Here is a 25,396-nt window from a genome sequence, read left to right as displayed (position 1 = left end):
TTGCACACAATGTGCTCAGTGTTCGGCTCAGGACACATGGCGGTTGATGGACACATTAGCTGTGGCAGGGATCAAACCTGTGACCTTTTTCATGACTGGACAATCTATTTAACCATCCAGACCACCCTGCAATGACAAACAGCCACTGGATACTTTAATAAAGTTTCTTAAAGGATAAGTCTGGTGGATATTCTAATCCATCAATAGACCAAAACCAACAATAAATTGATCCCACCAACTGTGTATCTTATTCACCTGTGCCATAGAGCTCCTTTGTTGTCTAAAACTATTAAAAATACATTAATGAGTCACACCGTTGCACTTGACGACATGTTCCTTCATCGCCTTGAACACACACACACTGTAATTTATTTTGACTCAGTCTCACAAACACCAGCCTGCTGCCAGAAATACTCACTACCAAAGCACCAAATGTGGATTCATCCACCGCTGAAAATAGTCCCCAACAAATGCACCATTTTCTCTCGTTTGAGTGACATTTTACCAAAAACTACAGTGACCAGATGTTTCAGGAGTCAATTTGTGTTGATAAAACAATGTCACACAACGTCTATTTAGTAGATGTTCTTGGTCTTTCAGTCATATTACATGATCTTTATTAGCTGACTTTGCCCATGTTTTTCTTATCACTTCAAGGACTTCTTATCCATGTTGACTTAGTTGTTGATGTTCAAAGTTCATTCTTGACCTTGGAAACAGCAGTTTCCACCACAAAGTCCATTTTGTAGCTGTTCTGGAGCTTTTGACCATATCACATGATCAGGTCTTAAAGATTTATGTCTTCAAGGACAGATGCCATAGATTGGGTGGTACTGAGAGATGTATAAAGACATTATTGTTTTGGTCTTGGGTTTGTTAAAAAAAGACACAAATATAGAATAACGACAGCATTATTTTATATTTTAGATGTCTTTGAGGCATCAGGGGTGAAAGTTCATTCCTCAATATGTGACATATGGTAGTTGAAGGTATCACAGCTCATTTTCCTCCTTCAAAGAAATTAATTTGCTACTATTAATTCTTTTAAAATACAGGAAATACTTCCCCAAAAGCGAGATAACACCTTACAGTAACCAAAATTCTTCTTTATGAAGCCAAGTTGAATGTTTTCACTGTTGCACTCTGCTTCCTGTCAATCATCTGAAACCAACAGGAAGGTTTTTCTCACCTCACTGAGCTTCACTGAGCATGAATACTGCTCTGCAAGAACACACACACACACAGTCATTGTGTTCAAAAGCTTCAGACAAAGTCATTGTTCAGCAAGTCACAAGTCTTTGCTATGAAGTCTCGAGTTAAAACCAACAAGTCCCAGGTTAAGTCCAAGTCCTGAACTCTGTGTTCCAAGTCCTAAATAATTAATTGTCTGTCTGCTGGTGTGCACTGCAAATACATCTTTCCTTCCTGTTCATGCAATATGATTGGCTGCAGAATTGTGATTTGGTGATCACAATGATCAACGCAAATTCAAGAAATATCCGCAATATTTGCAAGAGCATATGGCACCGCCATGTTTGAACAGTAGCCCAGAACGGACAAACCAAATACTGGTTCTAGAGAGGCCTTTTGAGTTTTTTGTAAGTTTCATGGACCATCATAGGTTGTCCTGCATGCTTGGAAGGGCAATCTGAAAACTCACCACTAGATGCCACTAAATCCTACACACTGGTCCTTTAAGAACTGCAAGAGGTCAATAAAAGCAATAAAACATGAACAGTTCATGACAAAAGAAGTGAAGTCTATCAGTTGTTAAGAAAGGTCATTCTGTAAAAATGTGTTTTAAGGTGAACTATTTCTTTTATTTTTCTTTTGTCTCTTCCAGACTGCACTGGACTGGACCCCTACTGACCTTTATCCCACCCAACAAAAGTAAAAAAAAAAACAACAACAAAAAAAGTCTTCACCTGCACATCTGTGAAACCGTCAAACTGAACAATGACGGGTTACATCAACACAATTATTTGTTTTAATGCACTTGCACATTATATGTATCGTTTATACTGTAAACATTTGCACATTCTCTGTCAGTATCTTGTACAATATTTTAAAACTCGACAGCTTTTTTCACTTTACAATGTTTACTATATTTTATTTCTTAATTGTAAACTCTTATTTATATATTTATATCACCTGTCTTATGTGGTAGATGAGCTGATACAGCAAAGACTCCATCGCCCTCTTCTTAACCTGGAACATTTAGAAGACCCAAACTGGCAGCCCTGTTTGGATGTTGAGGGTTAACCAAGTCAAACCCTTGGAATGAACAACCCCCATCACACACACATGTAAACACAAACTCAGCATTAGCTCACTGGAATGCTACGCTGTGCACTTTTGTTGTCAGCTTCTTTTATGGTTTTTGCATTTTTACTAAAAGGAAAACACCGAGCTCTATCATGATAATCTGTGTGTGTGTGTGTGTGTGTGTGTGTGTGTGATAAACAGACCAAAGCTTCCATTCATGACACACCAACAGCTGCTGCGTCAGGACCAGATGGAAACAACAAAATCTTTTCATCTGAAAAGATCCTCAGCTTGATTTCTTCCGCACAAAGAGATGGTAAACAAGGATACATGTAGGCCTGGAACTAACTTGCAGGTGTTGCATTTATGTAATAAAAACATATACATTGATACGGAACAGTTCATATATACATGAAGGGTTTTACCCTATAAAAAACCAGGCAGTGTGAATCTTATAAACACTTGATGGATGAGAGGATTAACCTCCAGAGTGAATCACACCTCATAAAAATTGAGTAAAATTTCCTTCTCTCCTTCCTTGTCCTCTTTCTCTGTAATCTCTTTTTTGTGCTATTATATTAGTCTTGTAATGTCTGTTGTTACATAGCTGTGATTGTCAATTTAGGTGCTGTTTTTTTTTTGTTTGTTCGCTTGTTTGTTTGTTTTTTTTGTTTTTTCTTACATGTAAATTAATGAAATATCCTCTATATACATTTTTTAAAGGCTACTATAAGTCTTCAAATCTTATTAACAGAGCAATAATTTCCAAAATGACCACTAGGGTCTGAATTTCGTGACTGAGATTGTAATGACTCATTGAAAAAAACACTAACTTAGTATTTCTAGACAGAAGTTGATGCTTTTTGAACAGGAGTCGGCACATAGCAGCCGTTGGTACTTACACATTGCTTTCAGCATCAAACTGTGGTAGTTACCGCTTGAAGTGGAAAATCTAACCTGTGGATGACACTAGATGAAAAGTCATGGGGAACATCAAAGTCTTCAGAGAGAATGTCTGTACCGAATGACCAAATTTCAGGACAATTAACCCAGTTGGACTATTTTAATTTGGACCAACATTGCCGTCCCCAGACGGCATTTACTACCTAAAACTGCTAGCGTGGCTAAAAACATGGATGTAGTATCTACAATCTTATTTCTGAAGAGGTGTGTTGTATTTTAAAGATTGGGTTTCTGGACATAAAGTTTTTTGCTACTGAGGTTGAGATTTGTTGTGGAAAAACTATACTGAATCAGTGTTTCTAGAATTGAAGTTTCGTAAGTTAAATACAGTTGTAGATTTCTTGGAGTCAGTTTGAACTTTTAACAGTCGCCGCCCCTGATACAGAACCTATTCAACCATTATTTTGAATGGGTTTTCCATTTTGTGTTTTGTAAGTTACATCCCAAATTCCTTTCGGCATTTCTCTGCACCACTGTCACTTATGCAGATTCCTGTATATTTATTGGACTTGGCAGCGACTTGGATCCAGATTTTGAAGCATATTTCTTTTCTAATTGAGAGCTGCTGTTATGTGATGGAACGCTGCCATTTCTTGTAAAAAAATACAGAGGAGGGGAAAAATGCCTATTGGGACCATCTGTGGATAACACGAGATAGCTTGTTTATGTAATTCATGCGATGACAATGGCCAGTGCAGCAGAGGTTACCCTAGACTTACAAGAGCGGTTTAGAGTCTGCTAATTTTAGGCAATAAAGAACTTGTGACAGTTCAGAGCGAATTAACAGACCTGCTGGAGATGAAAAACACTCTCCTTTCAAACCCTATAAAAATATATAGAGCGTGATCAAAACATAGTAGATCAGAGTGTAAGTCTACAAAGCTTTCTCAGATGCCTGAAGCAGAAATTACTGTATTTTGTTGGTTAAGTTAAATCCTGAAGAGCAGAGTGAAAGTGAACTGACACACTTGATGATAAAAACAACGATACAAATCACAAATGACAACTTCTTTTTACAGTCTTTCATGATAATTTACATCTCATTTGTACTATTTCAATGCAATTTATTCCTAAACAAAAACTTAATTTAGTCCAGAACACTCCAGACTTCTCACAAAATACAACAGGAGATAGCATGAAAGCCCAATTCTCTACTGTGGCTACCTTTGCATTGGTTTTTATGTTTATTTTTAAGGCTCACAGGGTTAATTTTTAACTATTTCAGATTGTTACTGGGTGCTGCTAGATATCCCATTAGCTAACTTGCTAACCAACAAGGAATGCAGCTAGCAACCGCTACCTCTAGTCTCTTGGGAGAGCTATAATCACAACAGTTTTATGATGCACTGCCAATTTTTTGGGGTGTAACCAAGCCCTTATTTGTTTTCTTTCAGGGATAAGCTAGTTAATAAGCTAGTGATTGTTACTGTTGCCATGTTATTACATAATGCCTGCTTGTATCAGTTTAAATAAAAGGGTGAAAAAGGCCAAAATTCACTAGCAACAGACCAATCCAGAGCCAGGTTTGAGTTTAATTGCCCTCTCTATGTAATACATCTGCATTCAGTAACATTAATTACAGTCCCCTGTCCAAAAATTAGTAGTGTCACTTTCTTATAATGGCTTTCCCTTTTTTCTTTCTCTGTACTTTTGTAATAACAGGCCTGATGTGGTGTGGAGTTTGCAATTCCTTGTTAGGCAATCAGATTTTATTAGAGCCTTTGTTTCATGTCCAAATAGTCTTCAGAAACCTGACAGCCATTACACAGGAAAGCTCTGCTAAATACTTTACTGCTATTAGTGGTTGTAATTACAGAAATGATCTCAAACTGACTCACATAGAGCTTTTTCCTGCACAAAGGGACAGAGGTTGGTCAGAAACCTCCAGTGGGTCTGAGTGTAAAGCTTTTTATCTTACAGCTGCAAAAATACATCTACAAATTCTCCTCTTTCAAGTGCTTTAAAGTTTTATTCTTGCTGTCTTTGTTACACTCCTCACGGTCTCATAAAACTGCTTTATTTTAGTTACTGTATCATCTAGTTGTTACCTTTTGCATTTATTATAGGCTGATTTATATTATTATGTGTGAGGTGTGAGAAATAAAACACACTGATAGTTTTTTCCTGCTAATAAAAATTAGTTATATAGACTTGTTTGTTTTGTGGAAGGTCAGTTAGTAGCTATTTAGGTTATTGTGTCCTTGTAATACTCTTATAATAATCCTATTTCCATAGGTACTAGAGTGTGCCTGTTCATGCTGTGTCACGCTTTATTTATGGTGTTTAATTAGCATATTTCATTAAATATTTCCTGCTGAGACTTGATCGTACTTTGATCGTTGTAAAAAATCTACAACCACAGGTGGGTGGACTGCGCAGCGCATCATCATCATCTGTTTTGAGTTGACGGGCACACGGCAGAGAAAGAGTTAAAAGTCACATGGTAGCGGGTGGTATTATCAGCCCGGGGCTGTAAAAAAAAAAAAAAAAAAAAAAAAAAAGAGTGTATGTGAAGGAAAAAAAAAAACAGAGGCGAACAAAGAAATCAGAGTCTATTTAAAGAGAAGTCGCCCCGGATCCTGCAGCCGTGTGACTCCCGGCACTGCGCACCGCACACAGCTGCGCCAAAACCAAGGATGCGGACTTCTCTGGTCGTGTGCTGCTGCGTCTTGGCGCTGCAATGCCTCCCGAGCACGCTTTGTCTTCCAGTGCGGGGATCCAGCAGGTACAAATTGGCACCGGTGAGTTGGAGGACGCTTGTTTCTTTTCTCCCCTTTTTCACATGTTGGAAAAGTCGAAGCGAAAAAAAAAAAGAAAACTTTCTTCTGCAGAAGTTTGGAAACTTTCTTATGTTTTGGCGCATAAATTGTTTAAATTTGACACTTGCACGCATGGAAAAAGGATTTAATATTTTGCATTCTTAAAGGAATCTGCAGTGTTGACTTGCTTCATTCTTTCTGCTGCAAGTGACCCCCCCACCACCCCACCCCCTAAACACACACACATGCACACACTCATGCACACACTCGTGCACAATAGTTTGCAGTTGTTTTCTTGTGCAGAATTTTGGAGCAGAATGGGTCACTTTGCTCCAAAATAAATATTAACTTAATTGCATGAAGAATTCGTTTTATGTTCAAGTAAATGTACACTTTTCTGCAGCTGCAAGTGCACGCGCACATGCATCCCTTTCCTTGGAATCATCAGGACCAATGACACTTATAGTGTAATTAAGGAAAATGGCTATTTTACACGCACAGGAGCTGACCTGTCACTGTAATTAGCCAGGGAGCTGCTCCTACTTTGAAGAAATTACTATCATCACTATTTATTTTTGTCTGCTCAGCAGCAGTGGAAGCAGTGATGACTTTGCAGCCAAATCTGACGTCTTCTACTCTACATGCATGCAGGATGACAGCAGAGTGTTTTGGTTTTGCCTCAGTGCAGCCAGGTCTGATCTCTGGGGAGGAGAGAGGGTAAAAAAGGTTGCTGAGTTCCCCTGTCTGCAGGGCAGGAAGCAGTAATAACAGGTCTTAAAGGCATTTTGTCAACAACACCATAAAAGAGAGGGGTCCACCATATGGACCCGTCATGACGGCGTCAGTGGCACGCTCCTAAAAGACAGATAGTGTCACATTTGTGTTTTGGTGGTTTTACAGTGGCCTTTTCTGATGAAAGAGTGTTTATTTTCATGTGTTTTTCATGCATTTATTTGCCTCAGCACGCTCTACTACTGTTTTGCAAACCTGCCCACTTGTGCAACCTATTATTTCCAACATTTTTTCCCTCTTAATATGTTCCACTGTAATCCACTTTTCTCTCCTTTATATCCTCTCCTCCACAGTATCACACTGCTACTTCCTAGAGCAAACATTTAACCTTTATTTACATTTGGTAGGCTAGCTTAGCGTGCATGCTTATTCAAAGGAATGTCCTGTTTACAGGTACCCAGAAGAAAAATAAGTCATTTATCAAAACAAACAGGCAACTCGGATAAGCGGTTACAGGGAAGAATGTAGCTGTTACTGAGAATAGTCTTGAAGTTAGAGAGAATAGTGTTTTGATTTCAAGGTGAGATTGGAGATCATTTCAGGAGAATGTCGAGCTAACAGCATGGTAAATATTTATTGGTATGTTCCTGAAGCATAAGCCGACCACAGAGTGAGTTACATTAAAGGAAATAAATACCAGGAGGTCGGTAGATCTGTCGGGAAAGAACAATCAATCTTATCTTGTTGTTTTCAGCAGAAACAAATAGTGTACACAACACTGACTGTATGTTGTTGCTGTTAGCAAACAGTTGCTCATTTCCACATCCAGCAGTTATGGAGCAACATTAACATTCATTTGGAGTCATGTTTCTGCCCGCCCGACCTGGTATCACGCCAAAGAGTGTAATACACCCGTCTGGCCACTGTGTCAGTGTCACGTTTTGTTTGGGTGTGAAAAGTGCACGTTTGTGCGTTAGGAGCATTTTCTAATATGGCGCCTCTATCAGCAGTAATCGGCAGGATAACATGATGTCTGAGATTTCCAAACTGTTATAAATCACTGTTAAAAAATAATGATGTTTTATGCTGTAAGATCACTGTAGTTCAGGTCTGGTTAGGTTTAGGGAAAGATCATGGTTTGGATTAAAATGATCACTTGAAACGTGGTGTGGGTTAAAGTTACTACATCCTTAAAGTTAGGCAACCTTCGTCGTCATGGTAACAGTAAACACCACGACAACTGTAGTTACGGTTTTTAAAAAAGACATGACGTTCTCGCTTGGAAGCGGGAAGCAAATACCGGTCTTCTGCAGCAAAGTCCACTTTTTGCCATCTAACTATCTAGCCATACTCCTCCAAATATAGAAATTTATCACCTGATATAGACGTCATCTGAACTGTGTCCCTTCTCCGGGTCATAATTACTACAGCCGCTAGATGGAGTTGTTGGCATTGAGTATAGACACGTTGGACCGGCGGGTGTATTACCCAATTTGGCATCATACTGGGCGTTGTTTTTGTTCTGTTTGTTTTTTCCGTTCTGTTTTTGCTCTCTACCAACTCCTGAGGGAAATATCTGGCTCTTTAGCTGCTAAATGCTCCACTATGTTCACCAGCTAGTCTACAGCTAACTGTGTCTGTTTACCGTTTGGTGCTGAGCAGGTAGTGTACAGCGGATTTTTAGAGCTTTTTCTCTGAAAACAGCTGCCTGCTGCGACCGAAAAACAACGCTATGAGAACGCTGAGAGTGAACCAAAACAGTAAAGTTGCAGCCGGACAGATAAACAATGAGCTGAAACTCACTATAAATCTCCGTAAAGCCGAGAGGAGCTGCAGAGTCGCTGATAATTCTCTGTAAGTTCATCAGTACGAGCCACAACCAACATATTACACACTGACAGCTCATACAGTGGTATTACGAAAATATCAATCATAGCCACTTTAAAGTAGTTTTATTTGATTTTTTGGCCACTTGGGGGCACTGAACAAGCTGTAACACAACATATTATCACCTTATAGAGTTTCTACGTTGAGTTGAACGAACACGTTAGCAAACAGTTGCCTGTTTACATGTCCAGCAGACATGTAGCATTATTAGCATTCATTCGGAGTCATGTTTCTGGTTTTGTTGGTTTTGTTCTCAACTAACTCCTGAAGGAAATATCTGGCTCTTTAGTGGCTAAATGCTCCACCATATTCACAAGCTAGTCCGTGTCTGTTTGCTGTTTGGTGCTGAGCAGGAAGTGTGACTGGGTTTACCTGTGTTTTTTCAGTGAAAACAGCTGCCTTTTCCAGCTGGGAATGAGGCTGATGAGAGTGGTGAACCAGAACAGTAAAGCTGCAGGCTGAGAAACCAAAACAATGAGCTTAAAGACGCTAAAACACTTTGTAGAGCTGAGAGGAACTTCAGTGTTGATGATAATTCAGTGAGTCACTACAAGCAACCCTTTTACATATAATAATTTGTTCCACTGTTAAAAGAGAACTTTTGATTTAAGCAGTTTTATTCATTCAACACCTTAAGTGGGTAAAGGGGAGGCTGTGTGTTTGCAGTACCATTATCTTGTCACTCAACTGAGGCAGTTGAGTGAATGAACAAAACGTCTTTTTACATGGGTTTCAATTGAATTAATTCAAACTAATTATGTGATGATAGTGTGAATTTGTTTGAACTTGATTTTTTTACCAGCATGTCTGCCCACAACTGTAGACATGGAGAAAGAGGGGTGATGTTGTAGGTGCTGTCAGGTGGAGCAGGCTCCTCCTTCACCTCTGTGCATCCTGTAAGTCGTGAAAGACGGCAAGCTTTGATTGGTCAGGATCCAGTGTGTAGTCTGCCATGTCTCTCAGCCAAGTTACAGCAATCATTTATTGATCTATGATCACATAATCCAGTGGTTCCCAAACTGATCGAGGGTCGGAACTCCCAAAAAGGTTTGCAAATGAAAAATGCTCATTTCGTCCTCTAACATTTATGTTTTTGTTATAAATTATTGGATAATTTTGCTTCTTCAGGACTTAAAAATATACTGGTCTCAACTGGTAGACAAATGCAATTGGTGACAAGGGGTCACAAGTAGACCTTTCTTAGTTTTATGGGTCTCAACATCAACAAGAAAAAGTCTTTTAAAAGAAAACAATTTAAGAGTTTAAGAGGAATTTATAACTAACATGCTTTGAGATTTTGTGCTTTCATTGTGTTGATTTATTAGTATCCACTCTGTATTTTTGCATGCTTTGCAATTGTTTTACATGGTTTTATTCACAAGTCACGCCATTGTAGTGTAGTGTTACAACGTTTTTTTCAACAGTGTGATTATCTGAGAGTTAAAAACTATTTTTCCGCACCTGAAAAACGAGCTACACATTATCAGGACTATGTAACACCTGTGATGACAACTCTGTTATGTCTGCTGGTCATTTCACTGTTGAGTCTAATCTGTAGTTTTGTCAATTTGTTCCCCCCGTGTTGACAAAAGAGTGAGTGATTACACAGGCCTGGACAGGCTTCAATGTCTGTGGCATTCAGGGCAGCGGGACACACAAAGTGCCTGTTTTCTCTCTGGAGTGAGGAGGGGGGCTAACAGTTAACTGTTTGGATATCGCCTCTATCAATGAACCCTGAGTCCCTTGCTTTTCCTCTCTGTTTTGTGCCCGTCATGTCGATGTCTTCGGGTGAACCGATTGGTCGGGGAACCGTGAGAGCAAAGGTGACATCAGAGGCGGACTGGGTTCCCATCGGGCAGATCTAGGTCACAGCTGCGAGCGGGTGATGAGACACAACGGGGGGGTGTGTGGGGGGGGGGGCGGGATGCAGTTAAAAGGCACATGCACCCCTCCTTCATAAAGTTAATCAGATGCTTTGGTTGGTTAGTGGGAGGAGGGGCCTTCGGTCTCATTCACAATTCTTCACATGTGAGTTTTGCAGGTATTTGGCCATAAACCAAATAATTGACCAAGTTAAGTAAACGTTTGTATCAAATCTTACAATCAATCCAATAGTTGTTGAGATATTTCGGTCTGGACCAAAGTGGTGGACCGACAGAATGATCCTTAGAGCTGCTAGTGGTCATCAGTATTGAAACTAGGTTTTGTATTTACATTTATACCAAACCAGAGCTGAGTCTGGCTCTTTAAACAGCTTTTGTTCTTATTTTTAATGTATGAACTTCAAATTATTTGGTGTAGTAGCACAAGACAGACTTTCAAACACCAGGTGTTTCTCCAGATGGGAGCTAAATTTGGTGTTGCAGTTAATACTGTGGTTTTAAAATCACCCCACCTTTCCTAGAAAAAGAAATCCTGTGTGAACTCAGCTGAAAGGTTCAAGCTGTGTTACTGTGATGTCCTGACTTCAACTCTGGCCTGGGACCTTTTGACTCAAGCCTGTCATTTTTCTTTCGTCTCAGTCTATCTCCACCAAATCAAATGACAAAAAAAAAAAAAACCTTAAAGAAAAGATAAAAGCAGCATGATTTGTCTGGTAACCATTATTCCCCTGGAGATGCTCTGTCATTAATAATCACAATCAACGATGAAATCATCAGTAAGTCATACTGCAGCCAGACGAACATAAGATCTGCAAATCCAAGGTCTCAGCAGAAGGAGTTTTTGTGCCATGAAAGATAAGATTTAAGTCCAGATGGTTTATATCACCTTCCACTGCCGGGTGTTTCTGATTTTCAGATGATATATTGGATTAGGAGAGTAAGAAGGAAGATAACGAGGTATTTGTTGATGAAAAATTGTACATCAACCCCTCCTATCTGGCACAATAAATCCTCTCTCACTGTAAGCAATCCATTGTCCCGGGGTTTTTCATTGAGAGCACACCCTTCAAATTGAAACCTTATCTGTCTCCTTAACTAAACACTCACTTATGACTTACTTCCTATCATCCGGATTTGTTTAAACCGTTTCTTTTGGACAGTTAGATACCATCTTTATGAAAACGCTTCTGACTTTACCAGGAGCTTCTTGTTTTTCTGCTACAAACACTAAACGGATGTTTGTTAGAAGCACTGGTGGTGTCACCTGCATCTGCTTTAAAACAATCAAAAACAAATGTATGTTGCTTTAAATGTAAATGCACCTTCAGATCAGCCTGAGATGTTCAGTGAATTTTAGGTATGTTGTGATCAACTTTTCAAATTTCCTTTCTGATAAACCCACTTTCCCCCCTCATCCTTCCTCTTCTACTTCTGCTGCAGTTATTGATTTCCTACAGCCCTTATTCAAAACACATGTTGGGAGAGTGCAGTGTATTCTAGTCTATTGATGCAGATTTTTGTGCACAAATTGGTCTCTGTGTCTTTTTACGATGGATTTCACACTAAATGATTGTTGAACTGGGACCAGATGCATAAAACTCTGTGTAGATTTCATAGGCTGTATATAAAGATGGACGTAGCGAGGTGTGACATCACCCAATTGGTTTTGCATTGGAGCTGGTTTGAAGCCCACATCTGCAGCTTATGGTTGGCACCATCTTTTCCATTTGGAGCCAGGACCATCCGAATAAAGAGTGCAGGGTGTCACTTTTCACACTCACGACTCAGCGCGAGTCAACTGAGCCAACTGTCAACGCAGCTGTCAATCAACACCCACACGATAGACATCAAAGCTACTATAAGTCTTTGAATCTTACTAACGGAGCAATAATTTCCAAAATGAACACCAGCACATTAATTAGAGGGCCTGAATTTAGTGATTGAGACCATAATGACTCATTGAAAAAAAGATTGATTTAGTATTGTGATGACCCCTAAGTGTCATCTTTGTTTGGCCTTGTGATTTACCTGTCTGCTCTGTCTCTGCTGATGTTCGTTAAGGCAACTGGCGACACGTTAAAGTCCATTGTTTAAGTCCGGGCTGCAGCTGCGGCAGTCTGTCTCCCTCCTCTGACTGCTTGCTGCTGCTGCTGCTGCTGCTTGCAGCGTTCTGTTTCTCCCTTTAGGCACCGGTTTGGTTTAGTTATGATGCCTTAGTTATTTCTATTGTTTTCATGCACCTTTCAACACCTACACACACCACCCATGCATCACTGATCCCATTGAATCCCACGCCTCATACCTTAAGCTTTCAGTTACCTCCTTTAATTTGGTTTCATTTGTTTAAACAAATATCTTCTGTTAAACTTTGACATGGTGAGCCGGGTCATAACAGTATTTCAAGAGATAAGTTGAGGCTTTTTGAGTGGGAGTCAGTTGGAGCATCTAGCAGCCGTTGGCTTCAGCCTCAAGCCATGGTAGCTGCAGCTTAAATGTCTGCTGCACTGTTGAAGAATTACGGTATGTTAGCCTTAGCTAATATTATTGCACAAGTATCTTGCAAGAAGGCCATATTGAAACACTTGGCTGTTGTTGATTTGCGCTCTATACAGTAGGCCACCCAAATTTAGCCAAAAATCATTTGTAAGAGAAAACATCACAAACTTATAGGCTCACAATTTTTTAAGTCTGTCTTAAAACAACAGTTAGATGCCCAAACAAACATGTTTTTCTTGCTTTAATCATTCCTCCTGTTCATACTGACTATTAGAAGATCCCTTCATAATGCAATTAGAATGTAAGTGATGGGGGACAAAATCCAAAGTCCAAAAATGTATTTAAAAGTTTATCTGAAGCTAATATGAAGCTTCAGCCATCTGAATAAGTCAAATCAAGTAGATATCTTTCAAACTTTTGTTACTATACTTCCGCAGCCAAAGAGGGAAACTGTGTCCATCGAGACACACAAAGGGAATTATTGACTAAAAAGACTGTAACTGTGGAAGACATCCGTTTTATTTGACTAACTCAGACAGCTGAAGCCTCATATTACAACTTTTAAATAACATTTTTGCTTCGCTTCCATTGAAAGCGCATTTGGAGGAGATCTTCTAATGGTCATTATGAACAAGAGGAATGATTACAACAAGCAAAAACTGTTTCAATGTTCATATGAGCACCTGACTGCTGTTTTAGGACAGACTTGAAAAATTATGAACCCGTCCTTTAATGCAAATAATTTCAATTATCTAAATATATCGTCTCAGCAGTTGTGAATTGGGACTGCTAGTTTTTGGAGTTCTATCCTCAAGTGCGTCTCAGTCTCCTTTAAGGGTGGACTTAAATCTGGTCGCTGTTAAACGTGTAGTGAAAATGCTCCCTGCAGGTTCTTTATCATGTCAAACTGAAGACAGTGACCTGATAAAAATGCATTGGGGGTGTTGGAGGTGGGTTTGTTCTCAGACTGGAGACGCTCTTCAGACGCTCCATGTTCAGACATGTTTCCCTGTGCTCTCTGAATACCGCAGTCAGATCCCCTGAACGGCTGCTCACAGATCTTCCCACCACTGTAACCAGAAGCGAGATGTGTCCATACTTGTAATGGACGCCCCCCCACCTCCACCTCCACCACCACCACCACTACTACAAACTCCCTCACATGTCCGCTAGATGAAAAAGCATCCACGAGGCCTTCAGGCTTTCTTGAGGTTACGTGTCTCATCATCACCCACTTCTTGCACTCTCAGCAGAAAGTGACAGACTAATTATCCTGAGAGTTGTGTTTTTTTTTCTCTTTCTCAAACGTCGTCACACAGTCTCCTGACAGGATTTCCATTGTCTGCTCTGAAATTACACGTAAACACATGAGCATGGGCACAAAACTCCTGTTTGAGCAGCTGAGTCACTGACTGAGTGACAAAGCAAACACTAACCCTTAATGAATAAAGCTGTTATAGTTAAGAAAAAAGAGCAAATCTCCCCAATTTAAAACTCCTGGAGAACAAATAATGAGTGATTTACAGGACGACAATTATGCATTTTGCTTCAGACTTTTCAGAATTAGTCAGATGGGTTTCTACACATTTTTCTTTAAAATGAGAACAGAGATCCCAAACTCCCAACGCACTTTCAGGTTAGATTGTTTATTATTGATAGTGAAAGTACAGAAAGACAGGAAACAGGGGTAGAGAGAAGTATATGACATGCAACAAAGATCCATGACCAGAATCACCCCCATGTCTAGACGGAAAGCGTGAGCAGCACATCAGCAGAGCAGCAGCAGCAGCGACTGCTCCGCCTGTGTGTCTACATAAACTGTTGAGTGGAGGTCACCCATGTGTTGGAAGCACTCAGAGCACAATATACATGACTGTAATGACGTGTAAAACAGAGGATAATAGACTTGAAGCGTAAATGAACGCTTCAGGTCACGGTTACGCCGGTGAGACGCTGCTGAGACGCGAGCCTGCACGGATCCGGTGCAGACAGAAAAAAAACTGCAAACATTGCAGTGTGGTGTGCGTCATAACCAGTAGGCTACCATCAAGCTAGCACCTGTCAATGTAAATTCTTAAAAGTGTTTGTTTCATCGCCCTCACAGAGAAGCTCAGACATGTATCTGCCTACATTGCGAGATAAATCAAAATCTAGTTGTGTTTGTTTCATTAAATCTGAATGATTGGGATATCAGTCATCAACAAACTGTTGACAGATGAAAAACATGCAAGCACAATGCAGGTGTTATAACTTGTAACATTGATAACTCAGCTGGTTAACTCTTCCAGTGTACCTTCTCTGAGATGCAGCTAGTGATGAGAAACAACTTCTGGATCCCAACTCTCCAATTTCCCATCAGATTCCTTTCTAGACTTAATGCAGGTTTTATCTGATCCATGTTGGCATGTCCTATCTTTCCGCAGCTAATCTCACGTACTACTGGACCCATCAGCCTAATATTTTTTGTGGGCATATATGAGTGTCTGCCAAGAACCTCTCATGGTTGGGATGATTCACAATTTTTAAAAATCCTATTTTATAACGCCATTCCTTTATAGCCTATCATAAAACTTCAGCAGTCCTTGCCATTTTACAATATATGCTACGACATATAAGGCGTTTCCAGCAATCAGCTAGGCTAAAAACATGGCTTAACTATTCACATTTTGGCCCTTGTCATGGCTCAAAAACTGACATCCATAAAAAAGTTTGGTTTCATCTCAAACCGGAGTATTTGCAGATTAATACCTGATATGTTATGATCCACTAAAGTTAAGCATGATATGAGATGAATGAATCCCCTTTTTTTTATCCACCAGATGTCCGCCAGTACACACCTGGCGGACATCTGCACCCTACTTAGTACGATCTTCTAGTTGCTGCTGTGATCATTTTTCAGAGTGACAGATTTTCAGAGAATATTCTGTCTCAAATCATCAGTTGCTTTCATACCGAGAGTCAGATGAGAAGATAGATACCACTCATGTCTTTCTAATAAATATAAAGCTACCGCCAGCAGCCGACTACGGGGAAACAGCTAGCAGGACTCTAAAGCTCACTAATTAAAACATTATATCTTGTTTCTTAAATCCATTCACAAGCCAAAGTGTAAAAACAACAAAAAACAAACTTATTGCCTTTTTTTTCCGTTGGTCAGGACATGCCCAGCAGCCCAAAGAGACTCCAGGAACTTACTGGTCAAGACCAGGAAATAGCCACGCACATAAAGCTCCGTAAAACAGCAGATTTTGTTACTTCTGGGAAGAGCCAGGCTAGCTGTTTCCCCTTGTCTCCAGTCTTTGTCCTAGGTTAGCTGGCTGTAGCTTCATATTTAGTGGTATTAATCTTTTCACTTAACTTTTGGCAAGAAAGCAAATAAGCATATTTCCAAAATGTCAAACATTCTTTTTAATCAAGCTTTTAGTTCAAAAGTTAAGTCTGGTGATATTCTATATTCTTTTTATTGTCAATAAATATTATTGAAAAGACTCAAACCAACAACAAATTGATCTACTAACAAGAATTGTGTCTCTATTGTCAAAAAACTATTGTAAACACATCAGTGAGCCAAACTGTTGCACTGGCTGACATGTTCCTTCATTACCATGAACACACACACAATGTTTATTCTGAGTCAATCTCACGTACATAAGAGGAAGGCAACTTGTCTTTTACAATTTATTTAAATATATCGATGGCCAAAGAGAAAAACCTCCTATCTGAAAAATGCACTTTTTTGAGAAAATTTGTTTAAAAAAAGCTTGTTTTCTTGCAGAATGTTATTTGTTAAGGATACCCAATACATAACACACTGTTTTTGGACTATATTACTATATTATGTGGTGTTGTTTACAGTATCTTTGTATGGTTATTACGGTATTGTTAACACATAATATAGTAATATAGTCCAAAAACAGTGTATTATATATTGGGTATCCTTAACAAATAGCATTCTGCAAGTTTTTTTTTAGTTTTCTCAAAAAGTGCATTTTTCAGATAGGAGGTTTTGCTCTTCAGCCATCGATATAGCATTTTAATCTTTCACTGTTTTTATTGTTTGCAAGAGCAGAAAGATTATCATGTGAGCTCAACTGAATCAAAAACATGAAGGTTGGGGGGCAAAAGTTTCTGTTTATTGATAGAAACAGCTCAATAAAAGAAGAAAATATACAAGATATTCTAGATCCAGCTAATGTTCTTGTTTGGGTTTAACCTTGAACTTTGATGTGAAACCTGTTGGGAATCAAGCAGGTTTAAGGTTTTACTCAGCTGCAGGGGTCAGACAGGTCAAACAATCCATTTGACACACAGGCGGGAGGGGGGGATTTAGTCTTTTAACCACACTTCTTTTTTCATCTCCCTCTTTGAAATGACAGAGGCGGCCCACATGCAGCCACCACTTAGAATTAGCTGAAGATTTACGACCCTGAAAGCCAACACTCCCCTCAAGCTCACTCACTGGGATCAGGCAGCGGGCAACTCAGGCTAAATTGACTTGTTTGGGGGCTTGTGACCAGGTGATTGGCAGTTCAAATCCCCGCTCTTAAAGCCAGAGTGCAGGACTTTTGTCTCCCTCTTCTGGCAGTGATAGTAAAGGCTCGGCTGTGATTACCTGAGGACAAAGACGTTACTAGGACGAGGGGAGGACATTTCTCTTCATTTGATAACATTTCAAGTAAATTTAGACTTTTCTATCGGCTTCCCGACTCATTTTAAAAGAGAGAGAGAGAGTAGCTGTGGTCGAGTGAGCTAGAGAGTCAGTGGAGAGAGGGAGCGGTGGTAGCAAGAAAGCCGGTGAATCAGATCAATAAAGCGTTATTTTCCGATTGTTTAACAGGGGTTACATTCTAGAGCACAAATAAACACGCCCCTACACCTCTGCTAAACCCTGCAGCGGCGCACCGCAACACCTGATTTGGTCTGAATTGGCCTCACACAGGCATGCAGCAGCTCTCTAACCCTAACCATAACCATAACCCTAACACCCTAACCATAACCCTAACGCCCTAACCCTAATGCCCTAACCCTAACGCCCTAACCCTAACCCTAACGCCCAGACGACCTAACCGTAGCGCCCTAACCCTAACCATAACCATAACCCTAACACCCTGACGCCCTAACCCTAACCATAACCCTAACGCCCTGACAACCTAACCTTAACCATAACCCTAACGCCCTGACGCCCTAACCCTAACGCCCTAACCCTAACCATAACCCTAACGGCCTGACGCCCTAACCCTAAACATAACCCTAACGCCCTGACACCCTAACCCTAACGCCCTAACCCTAACCATAACCCTAATGCCCTGACGCCCTAACCCTAACCCTAACCCACCAGGATATGTCCCAGTATGCCCGATGTCCAGCACGTACTGGCTGTAACCAACTGTTGTGGCTGTAAAACGGTGGATAAATTGTTCTGAGCGTTACACAACCCCCGGCGAAATGACTTGTTTCACTATAAGAATTTGATCCATTCGGTCCGATAAGATTGGGAAAGTCTAGAAGAGCCGCACGATTAACAGCAAAACGGCCAGCAAGGGAATGTTGTGCACGACATGAGATTTAAAAACTCTGTATATTGTGAAATACAGAGAGATTTAATTAGAGGTGATAGGCTTAATTAGCATTGTGTGATATCGTTTGGCTTGGATGTAACGGACGTTCATTTATATGTAAAAGTTCCGCACTGCAGGTTTAACAAAGACCACAGAGGGGACTGAGTAAGGCTGTCCTCGCCAGCAAAACAACAGCATCAGTCACTTGTTCAAATATCTAAAATGACCTGTGTTTGCATTTTCCCGACAAGGACCAAGTTTGGATTACTAATCGAACAAAGCTAATTTGAACTTTTTTAAAGATAGTGACTTCTACCAAATAGGCCTTTAAGTGTGTATTTCATCTCTAGTTGTTGAACTCACACTCCTTCTCAGGTTGTTAAAATCCCCAAATTCCAGGAAACAATACTGAAGACATGAACTCAGTGTCCTCATGGTAGCTTTGGCCCCCGTCAGCTTCCCCAGAGTAAATAAATGTTGTTTTTTTTAAAAAGAACACAAAGCACCATATATATATATACTCTGAATTCCAAACTGGTTAGGTTTTCCACCAGTTTCATGTCAACAACCTTTCAGATCCATACCTTTCAGACCGGCTTTACACCTTGATAAGGGCTTTGTTGTTTATCTGAGGTTCTCTCTGCTGCAGGAGAGCAGATAAACAGACTTCTCCTATACATTTCTCAGAGTACAAACCTTTAAAAAAAAGAGAATAATGAAGGTGACCAAAAAGCAGTTTTTCAGGGTATGCCTTTGAAACCTCCTGGGATCTCAGTCGGGGAGCCACGGCTCTTTTAGTTCATTCATAGCGACGCCAACCAGCCATTTAAGTAAAACTGTAGGACATGGGCAGAAACTTCCCCCCCCTGACGTGAATAAGTGCTTTGTGCAACGAAATAAGCAGCTAAAATCTCTTTTAAACAAAGTGAAACACAGTAGGTGGAGGGGTGGGGTGGGGGGTGCTCAGGGAGGTGTGTACTGTTTGTTCTGTGATCTAGACCCATCAGTCACCGTGTTTCTGCAGTCTGGAGCACATTCCATGAATCCTGCTGGGTTTTGTTCCCCATAACCTGCAACGACGACGCGGTCGAGTCCTGCAGAGCTGAGCGTGGCTGTGTGGCTCGTTTAAACTCAACAAAAACATGACTGTGACTTTCCTCAGACAGATTTTTTTCTGCTAAATTGTTTGGCTTTCTTTTTTTTTTTTTAGGGATTTAGTGTGAATCAGGGTCATGACTTAGTTTATGCGTGAGACTTGGAAGCTGATATTTTTACTGATATGGAACGCCTTTCTGTTCACTTTTATGCCAAAAATACATCAAATGTTTCTCCCAGAGCTGGTTTCTTATCAGCATTGAAAAGCTTTCCTTTGGGCTTTAATGGGGCATTAAGGTAGAACTGAAGCGATTAGTCGATTAGTTGATTGACGGAAAATTAATCAGCAACTATTTTGATAACTGAATAACCGTTTCGGTTATTTTTTTAAGCAAATATGCCAAAAATTTGTTGGTTTCAGCCTCTCAAATGTGATGATGTAATGTTTTTCTTTGTCTTGAATGACAGTATATAATATCTTTGGGTTTTGGACTTTGACTCAAAGATGTTAAAATGGTCATTATCACAATTTTCTGACATTTTATGGACAAAATGAAATAATGAAAACAATCATTAGTTGCAGCTCTACATTAAGGTCGGTTTTCCATCTTTATTTGTGTTTCTTTAGACAGGACAAAAAACAAAAAATAGTTTAGTTGTCACTTTTTCTGTTTCATGTTCACACTGAGTTATGACAAATGACTGCACAGTTGTTAACATGAACTCAGAGAATTAACTCATCCTGCATATTTAAGATGCCACACAACAGGATGCAAGATTCATGAAGGTGTATTCACATTATCGTGTAAAAAACTGTTTTTGCACACGCCTCCTCCTCCTCCGTCCACTGAAAGTTCCAGTTTGTTGAATTGTAACCTGAGCTGTGCTGATGTTGGTGGCTGTTGTTGACCACTGTTTGAATGGAAAGATACATAATAAACACAATAATTACTTGTGTTTTGAATTTCCAGAAGTGCACAATAACAAACTGGCTTCATAACAAGACCAGAAGAGATATTCGCTTGGCAAAATATCAGCATGCAGATGTCTCTTACACTGCAATTCACCTCTTTGTTGACCTCCTGTTGGTTATGAGCGTCACTGAGACATAAATAATGAGGGACAGTAACTATGCTTATAGGCTGTTAATGGTTAATGGTTGTACCAAACGGCAACACTTTGCACTCGATCGTAAAAAGGAAAAGTGACAGAAATATTGAGCTTAAGAGAACTTTGAACCCTGCCTACTTTGTTACATCCACTGATCTGGCCAATCACTGCATAAGTTGGGCGTGAATTTTGGACTGTTGGATTTGCAGCAATTGTCAGACGCACTCAACCCAATTCCAGCATCGGAAAGTTGTGGGGGAGGAGTTTCTGCAGCTGGTTGACAATCCAACAAGCACTTCTGATGAAACGTAATGTACAAAACATGTTGTTAACATCCCAAAACCTTCATGTTCACATGCTACCTGCATGCATACACATGCTACCAAGGTTTTCTCCGTTTGTCCTAACCCTAACCCCATTGTTGCAAATATTGCAAATAATAGTATGGGTACTGGTCATAAGATGCACTGTGCATTATTGCAAATAACAGTGTGTTAAAAATGCAGATGACAGTGAAGTGACAGCAGCATTCAACGTTCAAATGATACATTTTTAAAATCTTTTTAATTTAATATTTCTGTTACATTGGTTTTAAACAAACACAACATTTCCCACAAACCCAAAACCGTCGCAGGTTAAAGGTCAGCTGCTTGACAGAGTGAAGTGTTGAGCATGGCAGGGCAGACAGCAGAGATTACAGCTAAAACATTAGAAAGAGTGTTGGTTTAATGTCTAGTTACATAATCTTTTAAATACAGTTGAAATAATGCAATTTTCTCTTTTTGACAGATGTAGCCCATTTGTAACCTGTAAAGTGTAGACATTGTTTTACCTGAATCAGTGCTCAGTGGAAAAACAACTCATGGACATCGCAATATTTCAGAAAAGTACAACAGTGAGTGTCAGTGAGGTCAAACGTCAGAGTGATGGTGGTCTTACAGTCCTCCAAGCATTATGTAAGAGAGAAGTCGTGGGAAAACTCAAGGGCACTGACGATTGAGGTAATCGGTTTCATCTTTACATATTGATAGCGTCTTTTCCCACAGGTTGTTGTGAGCAGCAGCGGAAAAGGAAATGCAAAGTAATTTTGTGATTTGAGGAGAACACCCAAAAGTTTCCCTGTAAGTGCTGCAGATGTGGTTTGGTTTAGAGGCTGTGGCCTGATTCAGATGAGGAGGTGCGGATGGCACAGCGCTCCTCTGTAATTTGCTTCTGTGGAAATGAGCAGAGCTATTTCCTCTGGATCTGGCAGGGGGGGTATTAACGATAATGGGACACTCTGGGACCGACTGTCTCTTAAACTGGGGCAAACTACGTGGCTCAGTGACCTGATTATGAGTGTGTGCTGTTATTAACCTCAGAGTTCAAAATGAACTCAACATGATGCTGTTTCATATCCAACCACGACTGGAATACATGTCTGCCTCTGGTCTTTCTCTTGGTTTCCTGGTTCTTCTTGAAACTTGAAACCTTTCTCATCCACTTATTTTTCTTATTTTTCCTTTTTTTCTTCTTCTTATTAGCCGTACAAGCAGCAGGGATAGCAACATCGGTTGGTGCACAATTTTGATCCTGACAGAAATATCCTACAAACTAATTCATGGATTGCCAAGAAATGTTGTAAAGACATTCATGTTTCCCAGAGGATGAATCCTACAGACTTTGGTGATCCTCTGACTTTTCCTCTAACGCCACCAGTGGGTCAACATTTTCACAAATCCAGTGAAATATCTCAAAATTAACAAGATGGATTCCCAAGAATTTTTATACAGACTTTCATGGCTCCAAGAGGATGAATCTTAATGACTTTGGTGATCCTCTGACTTTTCCTCTAGCGCCACCATGAGGTTGACATTTTTAGTTTTTAGTGCCACCAAAAAACTATGGATTGTCATGAAATGTAGAACACACATTCATGTCCCCCTCAGGATGACATGTAATGACTCTGGTGATCACTGAACTTCTGATGTAGCGCCATAATCAGGTCAAATTTTTGATTTGTCAAATACTTTGTTGTTTGATCAAACAGTTGCAATATTAATGAACATTCCCATCAGCCTTAGCTGTGTTTTGTGCTCATTAGCAAATGTTAGCATGCTTACACGCTATACTGAGATGGTGGACATTGTAAACATTATAAACATCAACATGTTAGCATGGTGATGTTAGCGTTTAGCTCAAAGCACAGCAGTCTCACAAAGCTGCTAGCATGGCTGTAGACTCTTATTCTTGTTATCCGCAATGCTGGTGGTGTGGCTCTAAGGATGGTGATGTCACTTGTTACACTTTGTAACTGTCTTAAGAAAAAGTGCTAAAAATAAAGTGCTCTACAAATAAAGTTATTGTAATTTGGACTGAAATAACTACTCTCTAAAATATAGCCATGAAATTTGGTGCAGACATTTGTGGTCTACTGACATTGATGATCCCTTAACTTTCCCTCCTTCAAAATTTTAATTTGTCCAATACTTATTTAATGAAGAATACATGCAAAACTAACGATATTCCCATCAGGCTCAGCTATGTTTTGTGTTAAGTGTTGCTTTGCATTGATAAAAACACTAATGATGTTTAAACTACAAAAATGACAACCAGTACCATAAACATTATAAATAGTTTGTGCCAACATGTAAAAAAACAACAAAAAACTGCATTTCTTACATGTCTCTGGCTTAATCTTTGCTCAACATATCATAAAATCGGCGAACTGCATCTTCACCAGTTTGACCTCAGTTGCAAATTCTCTCCCTCATTCTCTCACTGTCTGTAATTGAGGCATTTTTTATTTTCATGTCACACAAAATCAGATCAAGTTACCAAACATAACCTGTTTTCCATTTTTGTAATTCATTACTGTTTAAACAAAAAAAGCAGAATGCACTCATACATATGAATACTGATGTTGTTCCAGGACTCTGAAAAGTTCCCAGACTTGAAGAGGAGGGAGAAGGTTCATAACGCAAATGACTTGGTGAGGGAGTTGGGTCTGCTAACCAACACACCTTACACACAGAACCGACCTCGCTGCGGCGTGCCGGACTACCCCGACGAGAAGGAAGTGCATTACCGGGGGCGCCAGCGCCAGAGACGCTTCGTCCTGTACGGAGGCCGACTGGAGAAGAATGACCTCACCTACAGGTACGGATCTGCAGATTTACATAAAACCACACTCAACTCTTATTGGTCAAAGAGTATTTTGGTTTCTAATCTTTGTAACCTTGTGGCAGATGAGATTTGTTGGACATAACGTAGATGTTAAAACATGACTGGACTTTCCAGTATTGATCTTAATTGTATAACTCACAACTTTTCATGGCGTGATGTCAGAGAACAGTTGAACCTCGCTGGTCAATGATAAACTATGTGGTCAAATGTATGTGAACAAATAAAAACATTACATCTATAGGTGATTGTTCAACATCTTAGTCCAAATAAATGTGCTGCAATAAGACACCTTCTTGTAATTTGGCTTGTATGATCATATGCCCACGATCATACAAGCCAAATTATTATTATATCACATTTTGTCAGTACTTCTCAGCAGTATATAACAAAAATTCCTGATGATATAATTAATTAAGTTATTGCAATCTGGACCCAGGTAAGCAGCAACAAATCGGTGGACGGATTAACGAATTAAAAAATGATTTAAGTCATAAAAACTGAGTGAATGTGAAGTAGATCCCTGTATAACTCATTTTGCCCTATAATTGTTTTGCTAAAACTTACACCTGCCGACTATGAGTGGTTGAGCTTCCTGTAGCTGCAGTAGTGACAGTGTTTGCTGCAGGTCTGATGATGCCGACTGAGACAACGTCTACATTAAGCTGCTAAATTCTAAAACTTTGTTTTCATGCAAAAACAACTGTAACTTCCATCTACATTAAAACGCCAAAACGGGTAATTCTCCTACTGAGCATGTGCAGAGGACAGATGAGTAAGTCAGCCATAGAAAACCAGAATAAAACTGTGTTATGTTTCTGTTTCCACGGCAGCTTCCTGACATTATTGCGAGCAGATTACAACAGTTTCAACACTCCTTCTTCTTCTTCTTCTTCTTCCAATAAAATCCCACACTACTGCCACCATCTGTTTTGTCACAGATACGACAGCGTTCTCTACAAAGTTCTGTTTTTTCTAAGTACACAATACAACGCCAAATCTCACATTTACACACTCTGGAGGTCATTTTGGAAAAACTCTGAAAAGGTTTTAGTCTGGACGCAGGTTGTTTAAAGATGTAGAACATCTCCTGACAGCCTGCAAACACATACACCAACAATTTTTGCTTTTGAAGACTTTTCAGGACCATCGTCTGCTCGTGTTTTTAACTTGTGAAGCTCAACTTTGAAGCCAACGTGGATGAGAAATCCCCTAAAACTTTTGAGAATAATGGAAGTTTGAACATCTACAATTACGTGACAAATTGAGTAAACTTCATATGCTGATAAAAAAAAAAAAAGATGATACGGTAGATTGTTTTTATCATAATCCCTCAAGTTCAAGGCGGACAAAATTTTGGACACATTGATAAATGAGCTCAAGGGAGAAAAAGGTAACATAAGAAGGCCAATACAGCACTTACAAAATTAAGTCTTGAAATTACCATTCTGAAAAAAAGGGGGGTGCTGGTTTTCTTTCATCTAAG

General features: G+C 39.8%; 1 protein-coding gene across 1 annotated transcript in view; it reads left to right on the top strand.

Moving 5' to 3' along the window:
- Positions 1-5,272: 5,272 nt before the first annotated feature.
- LOC137169516 (stromelysin-3-like) overlaps positions 5,273-25,396 on the top strand; it is a 44,422-nt gene continuing 24,298 nt past the window's right edge. The window contains exons 1-2 of the mRNA XM_067572750.1: positions 5,273-5,969; positions 23,660-23,886. Coding sequence (XP_067428851.1) covers positions 5,865-5,969; positions 23,660-23,886 — 332 coding nt within the window. The 5' untranslated portion in view covers positions 5,273-5,864. The remainder of the gene's footprint in view (positions 5,970-23,659; positions 23,887-25,396) is intronic.

This window comes from Thunnus thynnus, chromosome 2, assembly GCF_963924715.1.
Source record: "Thunnus thynnus chromosome 2, fThuThy2.1, whole genome shotgun sequence".
Classification (NCBI taxonomy): domain Eukaryota; kingdom Metazoa; phylum Chordata; class Actinopteri; order Scombriformes; family Scombridae; genus Thunnus; species Thunnus thynnus.
This window is presented reverse-complemented; position numbering and strand designations above follow the sequence as displayed.